Genomic DNA, 13,056 nt, shown 5'->3' with positions numbered 1-13,056 from the left:
TCTGACTTTATCAGATGCACCAAATCCCACTTTTTTCCGATTATGCCAAACCCCAAATCCCTCATAAAAGATTTGGCCAAATACTGAACCAAATCTAAATCCTAATTTGCATATGCAAATCAGGTCATAGAAGGGTTTACGTGACAAAGTCACATGATTTTTAGGATTCGGATTTGGTTTGGGCAGGAGCCTGGATTGGCTGCATCCCTACTTTCAAATAAGTAAATTGGTTGCTATGGGTTACTAGACATGTAGTAAACTATAGTAACAACATATATGGCAAACAATAGTGCCTGGTTCGATTGTTCTTGAGTACAATGCAAACTACAATGCCAAACCATATAAAGAATATGACCAAAAGCAGATGTTTAAGGTCTGTATTTAGTTAAGTGAGTGAAACAGTGTAGCAGTGCCATCTGCCTTTTAGCTACCTGGCTAAGGACAGCTTACATGGTTACAAAGAAGAAGATTTATCAAAATTTGAGTTTAGCGCTTAATACATAAAAACTCAGCAACATTCTATTCATTCTTGTGGAACTTTTATAAACATATTAATCAAATGGTGAGTTCAAACTTTTGATAACATTTGTACATTTCTTAAAATCCCATAGGAATATAGAACATGGAGTTTTTGTGCATTAAACTCACATTTCAATAACTCCCATAATTGTGATTTTTATCTGCAGTTTGCCATTTTAAAAAAAAATTGGTAACAAACTTGATCTGTTCTAGACTTTTGGATTAAGCTTGATTTAGGAGATTTTACAGAGCTGGCAATAATGATGTTGGAAATACATTGAGAGTTAAAACTGCCTGTTCAGCTCTAGGTTACAATTGCTATACATTTGTATGTGTGGGCAGATTACACTGGCACCAGCACCAATGCAATAGGCACTTAAGGCAGTAAAGCAGGTAGCAAATTATTTTACATTTATAAATAAAAAAAATCACAAGACATTTTACTACATTCTCTTCATTTTGTGGTAAGCACAAATATAAACAATTACCTAGAACAATTGCTGCAATTGTAAGTGCTGCCTCTGCTTGGATTAATTCTGATTGAGAATTGATTAATAATATAACCAGGTATTGAAGGCCTCTGCAATCTGCAACAGCAGTCTGGTTTTTGTGATGAGAAATAAAACCTTAAAAAAAAAGTAAAAATGAGAGTAAAAAAGCCAAAAAGTTCCAAGTTTCTAACAACCCCCAGTATATATATCAGCATGTAAAACACAGAGCACCCATGGGACTTAAATTATATGCAAAAATGTAGTGGTGTAAATCAACGTTTCAGTCCTACACAGAGGACCTTCATCATGACATCACAAGACATCGCAGGCATTTAATAATAACCCAAAAAGAATAAGGGTACTTACTGAGCATCTCACTCAGCAATGCCATACAGAATGACAAAGCAACAAGCTACTACTACAGAGTAAGCAGGATAATGATAATACAGGATGAAAATGAATTAAAAATTATTTATAATGGCCAGTAGGGAAATTATGAATTGAATTACGAGTTGTTTTTTCTCAAATATAATGTGGCCCACATATTGAAAAACTCAGGGACACAAATGTTTGTGATAAACGTTGCCTACCAACACCAAGGCAGATCTGCCGAACAGCTTGAACTGCAATGAGAAGTACATCCTCCATGTCTGATGTCAGCAGCCGGACCAGATGGTGTGCTCCACTGGCAGACGCAACAGCATTTCTCACATCATATGGACCCTGAACCAAAATACTCAGTGCGTTACTGCCAATTATATTCAGCTTGTATGAAGGGGTTTCCAGAAATTCCACTAGCAAGGATACACCTGGAAAACAGTAAGAGGTATAGTAGCAATGAGGGATGCACCGAATCCAGGATTCGGTTTGGTATTTGGCCAGGATTTGGCCTTTTTGGCAGGGTTCGAATTCGGCCAAATCCACGGTACTGGCTGAACCGAATTCGAATGATCATAAATTAGCATATGTTAATTAGGATTTGGAAGGGTTAAATGTTAGGGGGAAAAAAAGTTCACCACGCGCTAACTAGCGCTGATTTTTTTCCCCTTTCTGGATCTTAATTAGCATATGCTAATTAGGATTCAGTTCGGTATTCGGCCAAATCCCTTGGGGCCGAACCCAAAAAACTGGATTCTGTGCATCCCTAGTAGCAATAAATTAATGTAAAGTGCTGTATAACTTGCTGGAATCCAGAAAAGACATCAAGCACTCCGGACCAGCAAATCCGCTAAAATGCGATCTTTATTTCTTCATGTTAAAAACAAAGTGCCTGACGCGTTTCGTTCGTTAAACTTGCTGGCTCTATATAAATGATGATGATAAAGATGAACATAATTAATTAATTATGATGTAGTATAAGTAAGTACTCATTCACTACTGAGCCAGCATGGTGTCAGTTATTTTTTCTTTCCAGTGCTGGGGTTCTGGGTTTCACGAGGGCACTCAATCAAGGTGGAATCTGTGTGTTCCTCCCATGTCTCCCACACTCCACAAACACACAATTAGGATAATCAAAACTGGGACAGAACTTGCAGTAGGCACCTACCTCTGATACATTCTGTAACACTGGCCCTGCACATCATGGAGCTGGGGAATGAGTGCTGTTTGGTGACATGAGCAGGCGTGATACAGGGCAGTAGGGTTTGTGGTAAGTGGGGGTCAGGTGTGGCTAAGGATGGGGACCAAGTAGGCATCCTTATCTTAAACACCTGCAATATTTGGTCTGACTATAGTAGGAAATATATACTACAGTATATGCTTCACTGGGGCAGGAAATTATGTGAATGATCCCACTATAGTTATAAAGAATAGTAATGAAAGAAGTTCTTTTTCAGTGCTATGCCCATTAGTTAATGTTCTGGTTTTATAGCACTGCAAAATAAGCTAATAGAGTAGTACTATTTTTTTCATGATTATTTGGCCACAAGATGTTTTACATCATTACCGCAAGCAATGCAGCATTAAAAAAAGGCTTTTCCCATTATAAAGCTTTCCATCTCCCACAGTCCCACTAAAGACCAATGTGCATGCAATGTATTCTAATATAGACTCCATGGAGCCTGAAGATCACGTGCCTACTACTTCAGAATAGTAGTAGTGATGAGAAAATGTTTTTGCCAAAAGACACCCATTAACTTCAATGTTAATTGAAGTTTTGCCCCTTTTGTGGATTTTTCAGGAAAACAGGATAGATTTGCTCATCAATAAGCAGGACACCAGTACTATGCTGCAAAGTTCATTTATTGATAGTGCACCACTACGTTTCAGGCGAGCATGCCCTTTATCAAGACTATGAATATATTAAAGGAGAAGGAAAGTCATTTTGGCATTTTACTGCCAATAGATTTGCCACATTAGTGCCACCTAGAACAATATATTTATTCAGGGCCCCCATCAGAAATCATGGGCCCTCACACAACAAAATTTTCTAGGCTCCCCTCCTCCCACACCCTGCCCCCCAAACATTGGTAGCCAGGGCCCCCCAGTATCCTCCAGCTCCCCCCCCCCACAGCATCCTCCAGTTCCCCCCCCCACAGCATCCTCCAGCTCTTCCCCCCCACAGCATCCTCCAGTTCTTCCCCCTACACTACAGCATCCTCCAGCCCCCCCAGGCATCCTCCAGCTCTTCCCCCCACAGCACCCTCCAGCTCTTCCCCCCACAGCACCCTCCAGCTCTTCCCCCCACAGCATCCTCCAGCTCCCCCCAGAGTCCTTCCCAGCATCCTCCAGCTCCCCCCCTCCCAAGCATCCTCCAGCTCCCCCCTCTTGATATGTGCCCCAGCGTCCCCCATGCGTCCACCTGCAGCACCCCCCAGTATACTCCAGCTCCATCCCCAGTGACTTCCTCCAGCTCCCCCACCCCAGCTACTTCCTCTGGCTCCCCTGTGGCTTCCTCTAGCATCCGCCAGCTCTCCCACCAGCGACTTCCTCCGGCTGCTTCCTCTTGATATGTGCTGGCTCCCTGTTGCATCTGAACATTTTATAAGGTTGCTCTCCGTGTGTACGGATAGCAACTGCCATTTTAAGTAGCTTCCTGTCTGTAGTTTAGCTGTTATAGCAGAGATGACACATTCCTAAGGGAGGGGGGAGGGAGTTCGTAGCATTCTAGTGGGAGGGGGAACAGGAGAGGGGAGAGAGGAGAGAGCTGCGCAGAGTCCCCGGATATTTCTGAGAAAGGAAGTCAGACACTGGAACATCATGTTTAAAAAAAAAAAAAAGAAATCCTGGGGTTTTTTTTGATAAAGGACTCAGTGCAGCATTACTGTGAATGCATATGGATGTATTTACATAGACCTTTCTGATAAAGCTTACTTAGTTTTTACCTTTCCTTCTCCTTTAAAAGCCTTTCTGGCGTTCTACTTTCCTTATATATGCAGAAGGTATTATATTGGAATCAAAGCAAAATCTGTAAGTTGGCTTAGATCATATCTCTTACTGATACAAAGTAGTGAGAAATCTCAGTAACTTGCTAAGCATTACACTAATAAAGCTAAAAAGGGATGTTAATTCACTAGTACATTTATTACCAGCTTTTTTTTACAAAGTGCTAATAATTCTTTACATGGTTATATAGGTATGTCTGGTCCTCTATTATCTTCATTTGGAGCCCGTGGAACAGGTTGTCGCATTTGCAAGTCCACAGGGAGCTGACACAGATCTTGATCGACAATCTAAGGTTTCCATAAGACTGAGTACAGTAACATAACCAGTCATTCATTTTCCCATTGCTTTTTTACTTTTAAATAGGAATGCACCAAATGCTTCTGAAAGTATTCTCTTCCCAGTACATCTAGTAATTATTAGCATATTTGGTAACTCTTACAATACTGCAGCAGCAACAAAAAGGTCTTCCAAAGGCTTAGTTTATTCATTAAATGAACCTGATACACAGACCCCTGATGCCTTAAGTCAGTGCTGTCCAACTGGCGGCCCGCGGGCCGCATGCGGCCCGCGACCCCCCTCTGTGTGGCCCCCCACCTGTCTGGCTGCTTTGATGGCTTACTCTTGTGTAAGCTTTAAATGGTATCAGTACTGTGATTAACTGCCCCCCCTGCATGGTTCTCACCTCAGATTCAGGCTGTAATCAGGCTGTATTGTTTAAATATGTAATCCCCTGTGTTTTTCACACCTTTTAATACCTGCATTGTTCAACCCCTGCAGTGTTCACACCTCAGTCTCAGGCTGTAATCACCCCCATTGTTCCCCTGTTCACACCTCAGGAGCAGTAGAAACCCACAAATAAACCCTGCACACTACAAAAAGAACATATACTGAGGTGGTACTGCAATTAAAATGTTTTTTAATATATAGTTATTGTGCAGACTGTAGGAGCAGTCCCAGCATTGTGTCACTGTAGGCTGCCTGTGTGTGCCATATACACAGGCAGCATAGGGCAAGCAGAGTATGGCACACACAGGCAGGGTAGGGAAGGCAGAGTATGGCACACACAGGCAGAGTAGGGCAGGCAGAGTATGGCACACACAGGCCAAGTTTGGCACAAACCAGCCAAGAATGGCACACACAGTGAAAGTATGGCACACGCAGGCAGGGTAGGGAAGGCAGAGTATGGCACACAGGCAGGGTAGGGCAGGCAGAGTATGGCACACACAGGCCAAGTATGGCACAAACCAGCCAAGAATGGCACACACAGTGAAAGTATGGCACGCAGGCAGGGTAGGGCAGGCAGATTATGGCACACACAGGCAGGGTAGGGAAGGCAGAGTATGGCACACACAAAGGCAGGGTAGGGCAGGCAGAGTATGGCACACACAAAGGCAGGGTTGGAAGGCAGAGTATGGCACACACAAAGGCAGGGTAGGGAAGGCAGAGTATGGCACGCAGGCATGGTAGGGAAGGCAGAGTGTGGCAGGTTTTTGCTGTACTACAACCATTAATATGGGTATGGTCATGTGATAACATGGGTGTGGTTTCAAGTGGGTGCGGTTTTAAAAAGGGGAGTGGTCAAAACTGGCTTCCATTATCGGCCCTCCACCACGTAGGTCGGAAAAATTCCGGCCCTCGGTACAACAGAAGTTGGACAGCACTGCCTTAAGTAATAAATAAAGCTTTATACACTAATCTGTAATATGATAGCAAGTTGTACAGACCTATTCTGGCCGCAATTGTTCTCTGTCTTTCCTTGTCTGCTCCTGCTAAAGCCCAAAGAGTCTGCAAAATTTCCTCCTGAGTACGCACTGTTCGTGTTCTCTTGAGTAGATGAATAAGGGGAGAAATTCCATTTTGTTCCATGAATGTCTTCTGTGCAGTCTCATTATTGGACACAAGTCTAACAGTAAAATAAGTGATTTTAGCAGAAAGATAACATGGGAATCTCTACAGCACTGACTGACAATAGGAATATAAGGGGTCATATGAAAAAAAATAAATTACAAAAAATAAAAGATACAGGAGATCTAGAAACCAGAAAAGACAGACAGGAAAATGGATTTGATGGAAGTTAAAAGTATCTCCAAGGAATATTGTTATTGGTAATTTATTGGATGGCTGCAATTATGGCACCATTGTGAGGATAGTGTAAATTTTTTAAGCAGTAGCTGTGTTTGGAATAGTTTGGCAAATATGTAACTTTGCCACTATAAACCATATTTTGCAGTAACTTAGCAAGGACACTGCTGTATTTCTTGGGTAGATCATGGTGCTGGATTGATGGAATGGCGTCAAGACCGTTGTACTGTAAAGGACAGTCATTTGTGATCCTATGGTCTGCAAAGTGTTAACATTGGCTTAGCAGGGGGAATTAAAAAGGCAGACATATATATAGGAAGAACTTACAACCTCACTAATAGCATTTACTGACCCTTGCCTCTGCTCATTATAGGTACATATGCCCCAGTGGGACACATACAGTTGGATTATAAAATGCTAACAGAGTCACAGCACTCCATTTACAAAGCTTTCTAACAAGCAGCATCTGTACTAAACTAAAAAGGACAAAATGAGGGAATTTTAGGGGTCTGTTGGGCATTAACAATATTGCATGATCTCCAGTAGGGGCAAATTTTAAGCCAAAAGGTTATTATAGTTGTGTATCTACTGCCTGGTCAAAGACAGGTGTAATATTCTAGACATTAGCATCCTAAAGCGGCATTACTGGAGGGACTACTTGAGCAATCATTGTCAGCACAACATTAACATGACTCAAATTAAAATGAATAGATGATAGAGTCTATGAAGCAAAGCTAGTTTAGATCATCAACTTAATTTTAAAATCACAAGGATATGCTGCATAACATGCTTTTATCAAACATCCCCATTTCTGTAACAAGCACTGTAGAAACACAGATTTTTATAACAAGTATATTACCTGTTTATGGTTTTGATGGCCGACATCTGTACATCCTTGGTTTTAAATTTCAGCATCTGATGAAGATTTGTCCCTATATTCTCACAAATAAAGGCATTTTGGTTGCTTGGATTTCCCTCGGCAATATTTCCAACAGCATCACTCCATGCAACCAACAAGGTTTTCTGTTGGCATTCATAAAACAGTCTCACCAAAAGTGAAACCAGATCAGTTTGTTTCCCCAAGGCATCCTTGCAAATTGGTGAAGCAGCGGCCATTAAGGCCATAGCTTTTAGAACTGGCTGCAAGACTTCCTTGTTGTCTTTTTGATTGATATTAGATAGCAATTTCATAAGTACTGGAAATATGTTGGCAAAGTACGTTTCAGAAAAGCTCTTTTCATTTATCAGCTCACACACTGCATCTAACACATCAGGAACAAGTTGTCTGGGCACACTGGAAACCATAGAAATTAGTGCAGCAGCATGATTGTCTTCACAGACCTGTTTCTTTGCATTTGAGTTTTCCAAAACAAGTTTTAGAATATTTAGTGCATGTTTCTTTACATTTTGGGAAATGTTTTTCTCAAGAACAGTGACCAAGCCTAATACCAATGATTCTGCTAGCAAGCTGTCAACATGGGAAGTCAAGGCATCTTCTTGTTGCCCTATCAGCCCAGCAATGACAGAGCATGCACTAATTACATGGTCTTCTCTGTCCGAGGAGAGCAGTGCCACCAGCTTCTTATATACATTGAGGTTTTGATCAGTAAGATACAGAAAATATCTCAGAAGGTCCACATGCTCATAAATGGCACAAATCTCTATTACCCCTTGACTTTGCCTGTTATGGAATGTGATGTCTGCACCATGTTTAATCAGTAAATTGACCATTTCTTTGCTCCCACTTGCTATAGCTAGAAGTAATGGGGTATTCTGAAAGTTGTCACTTGTCAAGGTTTCCAGTTGTTCTGGTCCAGAGGACTTTATGAGGCGTTCTATCAGTGATATGTGATTTCTGTAAGCTGCATGGTGTATTGGAGCCCATCCATTCTTATCAGACTCTTCCATATTATTTGTGTTTCTCTATTAAATAAAGTATAGCTTAAGTGACTGTGTACAATAGTATTATTATATTGACATCTAAAGGGGACAAAATCCATCCCTAAAACATATGCTTTTGTGCCCTCTAGCTTTCCAAAGTAGGCAACTAAAAGAGAAAAAAAGGATTAACTGGTGTCTTAACTAGCCATTAGCCCTTAGCAAATTACCCATAGTAAGTTCAATTTAGGGCCCAAAACCCTACATTCCTGGCCCCCTCCTGCTTCCTCTGTGGCTACACTGCTGGGATTAACCAATTAGAATCAGCCCATGTAGTGCATAAGTGCACAACACCCGGGCCGGACTAGCAGTCCCGGAACCATTCTTTTAGGAACCTAGGACATATATAAGCTCCGTACTGGACTTTCCCAGGTATCCTGACAGTGACCTTGTCACAACACCTACTAACCAAAAAAAGGCAGCAAATGGTATGTTTAACATATAATGTTCTTTATATGGAAAATATTCACAAAACAGTAAATACAATTATAATGCATAATATACGTACCACCAGTTGGACAAAATGTAATATACAGAAAAAGCAGACACGTGTGGATTAAGAAAACCCCAACGTTTCAAAACACAGTCCTTTGTCAAGGGGATTCTAGAATCCCCTTGACAAAGGACTGTGTTCCTAAACGTTGGGGTTTTCTCAATCCACAGATTGTATATTATATACACAGAATGTATATTATGCATTGTAATTGTATTTACTGTTTTGTGAATATTTTCCATATAAAGAGCATTATATGTTAACATACCATTTGCTGCCTTTTTTTGGTTAGTAGGTGTTGTGACAAGGTCACTGTCAGGATACCTGGGAAAGTCCAGTACGGAGCTTATATATGTCCTAGGTTCCTAAAAGAATGGTTCCGGGACTGCTAGTCCGGCCCGGGTGTTGTGGGTTTACCTGAGGCATCTCAGCTGGCTAATTAAAAGGCAGCCTGAGCAAAGAAGAATGCTGCAGTCTGGGGGAAAGATACAGGGAAGCTGCCTGTGTGAGCTGACTGAGAGATTTTGAAAGCACTACAAGGTTTGAACTTTGTTTTCCTTTTCTCTGTGTGGGAGACAGGTGGTAGGTCTGCTCCTGGTTAGTTAGGACAATTGACCTGTGTTAGGTAGAGCCCATTATGTGGCAAGGATTTTATTTTGAACAATTTTGTAATTTTTTATACAAGTGAAAATAAACTGCCTAAAAGAGAATACACTCTCATGTGTTGTAATTGTGCCAAGGGCTGCTTTGCCCCCCAGAAAGCTGGTCCCCGCTACCTAACCCCTGACAGTGTGCATTGAGTAATTGATTTACAGGTACTAAATATCACAAGTGCAGTTGATTGCCACTGGTAACTGCACTGTACTGTGCAATATTTGCCAATTTTACACCTAAATCAGAATTCAAAATAGTAGGTAGTGTTCAGGGCTACATTAATTCTGATCAATGCTAAAAAACAGAATGGCAAGTGTAAACACAGCAGATCAGGTCCTAATTGGAGGATCTTATTGCAATAACTAAAGAAATGCTAAAGAATTAATTGCTAAAGTTACTGTCTCCCATTATGATTATAAACTGAAGTCCAGCAATTTTTGGGTAATTGCTACAGAATATGTATATCCTATTTAAGAAAACCTTAATAAATATACAGCTCCATACATTTCAAACCCAAATATACCCATTTTCATCCTTAATGAAAATGTCAGACACCTGAAAAGTAACTAGTATTTACCCCTAGCTTTATGATAGTTTATCAAACATCATACAAAATGATTTATTTAACAGTACAGGACTGCAGCATATAGATGTGCTATCTTGACCACAGTAGGGTCAGTCACTATAGCAGGGTTTATTGTGGGACATCTGAAACAAAATAAGTGCACCAATTAAAATGGAAAATAAATGTGTATGAAAAATATGATCTGCATCAAACAGCAAGCTGAAAAGGTAACATATTTTATATCTCCGAAATTAGCCAGAGCATTGTTCCAGAGGCATACAATGTGAATTTTAATTTTCTTTTAACACCTATACTAGTGGATATACTATTTATCTGACTGAAATAGTATAGTTCCTTACCTGATTTGTTGTATGATCCCTTGAGTTTAGTATGGGAGAGAAGAATATAAGTGGCTCATGCTTAGCACCTCTACATGCAATACAGAGGGAATCCTGTTGATGATCCCTGATGATCTGCTCTGCTGAGCTGTGTGCCAAGGGCTGATCCGTGGGTGATTCCCTGACACTTAGCAACTCAACCATATGCAGGCTGCTGTTGGTGCTTTGCTCCCATGGCAGCCACACAAAAGCTGTTCTCTTATCAAGAAGGCCCTCTGCAGGAACTATATCAGGGAAATGTGATGGCTTATTAAATTTGAAGGGAATAATACTGAAATGCCCTGTAAAAGAAAGAATAAAAAAAAATTTGAGTATGTGTGTGTTTATACATAAACTGAAACTTTACATTTTTTTATTAAATAAATAATTAATTTAAAAAAAATCTGGAGATTCTCTAGAGCCAACTTTTGATACAGTAACAGGTATTTCAGGGTAAGTATGTGTAGCAATATGTTATACAACAGTATGTACCATCTTTGCACTGTTAGGGAGTGATTTTGACACATTTTTCAGGACAGACTGTTTTCTCTGTTTTTTTAGGGTCACAGATTATACTGAAATCAGAGCTTTCACAGTGCCATTGTAGGACATTCACAAACTTTTTCACATGGTACAGCTTTGCAGCTAAATCCTATGTTTCAGAAATCAGCATGCATTTTGTTTCGCTAGAAAAGTGCCATCTTTTGTGCAGGAAAAAAATGATTAAAATGCGCTGCCTCTGTCATTATTATGCAACCCTTCCCTTCCACATCAACCAATTAAATTGAAGCCCACCCCTGTCTGCCATGTTTGGGAGAAACTGACAACATGAAAGCCTTTTTTTTCTATAAACAGTTGTAGCATAGCAGAAATGAGCTTTTCTAACAATATATGGCAATGTACATGCTATTGCAGCATAATTTAACAACGTAATTTTAAAAAAATGTCTTCTTATTGACTCCAATGCATTCTTACGAAAATTCGCTCTTTCAGACAGCACTTGTATCTTGGACATAGATAAACTTTGTACTTGGCACTGGAGTTTTAAGAGTGGGATAGATGTGGCATTTGGGAGAACATATTTGTTGTTTGGTAACCACTTTCATTAGCAATTCGACAGTGTTTCGCCTATGAAGGGGATCTTCTGTAATGCATTTTCCACTTACTTTCCTTGCTGTTCATGTAGATTTCTTTGCAGCCACCAGTCAAACTCCTTAGAAATGATCTGTATTTATCACAGGTAGTGGGGTCAGTAAGAAACTATGTTGCAAAGCAGCTCATTTTAAAAAAATTAGAGGAGACAAGTTTCCTGTTAAATTTTTTACATTGTCAGACCCAGAGACCAGCAATGGATAACCAAACACTGCTTTTAACTGCTATTACATTAACAAATAACTTAAAAAAACTTTTAAAAGTATTAATAAATGTATGTCAGAAAGCTGCTTAAAATTACACTTTCTCCCATTAGGCAAAAAAAAACAATTTTTGGGCAGAGGACTGAAGGGGTAACTGATAACCCCTACCTACAACCCTCAATATTCTCATAACTTACGTCAGTTAAAATTTTGGGTGCACTTTCAGGTATCTTTTCTGAAGTGAAATGTCCCCTCTAGGATTGAAAACAACAGGGAAACAATACTACCAAGAGAATGCGAGGACAATGCCACTTAAAAGCCAGAAGAGGGCGCTCTCAGTATATTTATGATCAGTGCAAAATGTAGACAAGCATACTTTTGTAAAAATATGATCTGTAGTCCTGTTTTTTAAAAGATACCTGTTAATATTTACAACAGGGCTTTTGTAAAGACAGAGACGGAAATTGCCCTGGAACCCTCAGAACCAGAAAGGGCACTAAAACTTATGGCCCCAGTGTCGGACTGGCCCGCCAGGATACCAGGAAAACTCACCGTGCGCCCAGAAGTGGGGCCTCCTGCTCCTGACCATTTGGCCTAATCCATGGTCATTCCCTATTTGTGAAAGGGAAGAAAGAGGAGAAATACATGGAAGAATAGATGCTAGCATGTAAATAAAAGAGACTAGGAAAAGAGGAAAAATAGTTTGGAAAGCGGGCCCAGGGTCTAAGGATTTCTGGTGGGCCCCTGGGTTCTCAGTCCGACACTGATGGGCCCTATCTCTTACTAAACTACTTCTTACAGCATCCCACCATCACCTGGTGCATAGAAGGGTAGTGGATGAATATCCTTTCGAAGCATTGCTTTTTCATACTAGTGCCCCCAATCATCTTTTACTGCATAAGTAGCCCTTTTTAGCACCATCCTTGATTCAGATATAATAATTTTAAAACATTAAATAAACATGATGCTGTTTGAGGCTGCTCATCCTCAATTATAGAATGCAGAGACACACATTGTGTAGAAATCCATGGTAGGGTACAGCTATGTACTTACATGGAAATGCTGAGGGTGACATCACACTGAGTGGGAAGTCCTTACTGCAATGCACAGAATGATAGATGGCATCAATACGCTAGATTAGTCAACTGATTGCAGTCTATCAATAAAACAAAACTCTGTATCCTGCTTGTGAAGCTTG

General features: G+C 40.4%; 1 protein-coding gene across 1 annotated transcript in view; it reads right to left on the bottom strand.

The window, feature by feature from the left end:
- The window catches only part of LOC105945786 (ankyrin and armadillo repeat-containing protein-like), a 27,312-nt gene extending 14,256 nt beyond the window's left edge, over positions 1-13,056 (bottom strand). The window contains exons 1-7 of the mRNA XM_018093194.2: positions 12,912-13,056; positions 11,670-11,728; positions 10,486-10,805; positions 7,336-8,399; positions 6,119-6,297; positions 1,601-1,819; positions 1,008-1,145 (exon numbers count right to left, since the gene is read on the bottom strand). Coding sequence (XP_017948683.2) covers positions 1,008-1,145; positions 1,601-1,819; positions 6,119-6,297; positions 7,336-8,399; positions 10,486-10,805; positions 11,670-11,685 — 1,936 coding nt within the window. The 5' untranslated portion in view covers positions 11,686-11,728; positions 12,912-13,056. The remainder of the gene's footprint in view (positions 1-1,007; positions 1,146-1,600; positions 1,820-6,118; positions 6,298-7,335; positions 8,400-10,485; positions 10,806-11,669; positions 11,729-12,911) is intronic.

The sequence above is a fragment of the Xenopus tropicalis genome, chromosome 4, assembly GCF_000004195.4.
Source record: "Xenopus tropicalis strain Nigerian chromosome 4, UCB_Xtro_10.0, whole genome shotgun sequence".
Lineage (NCBI taxonomy): Eukaryota > Metazoa > Chordata > Amphibia > Anura > Pipidae > Xenopus > Xenopus tropicalis.
This window is presented reverse-complemented; position numbering and strand designations above follow the sequence as displayed.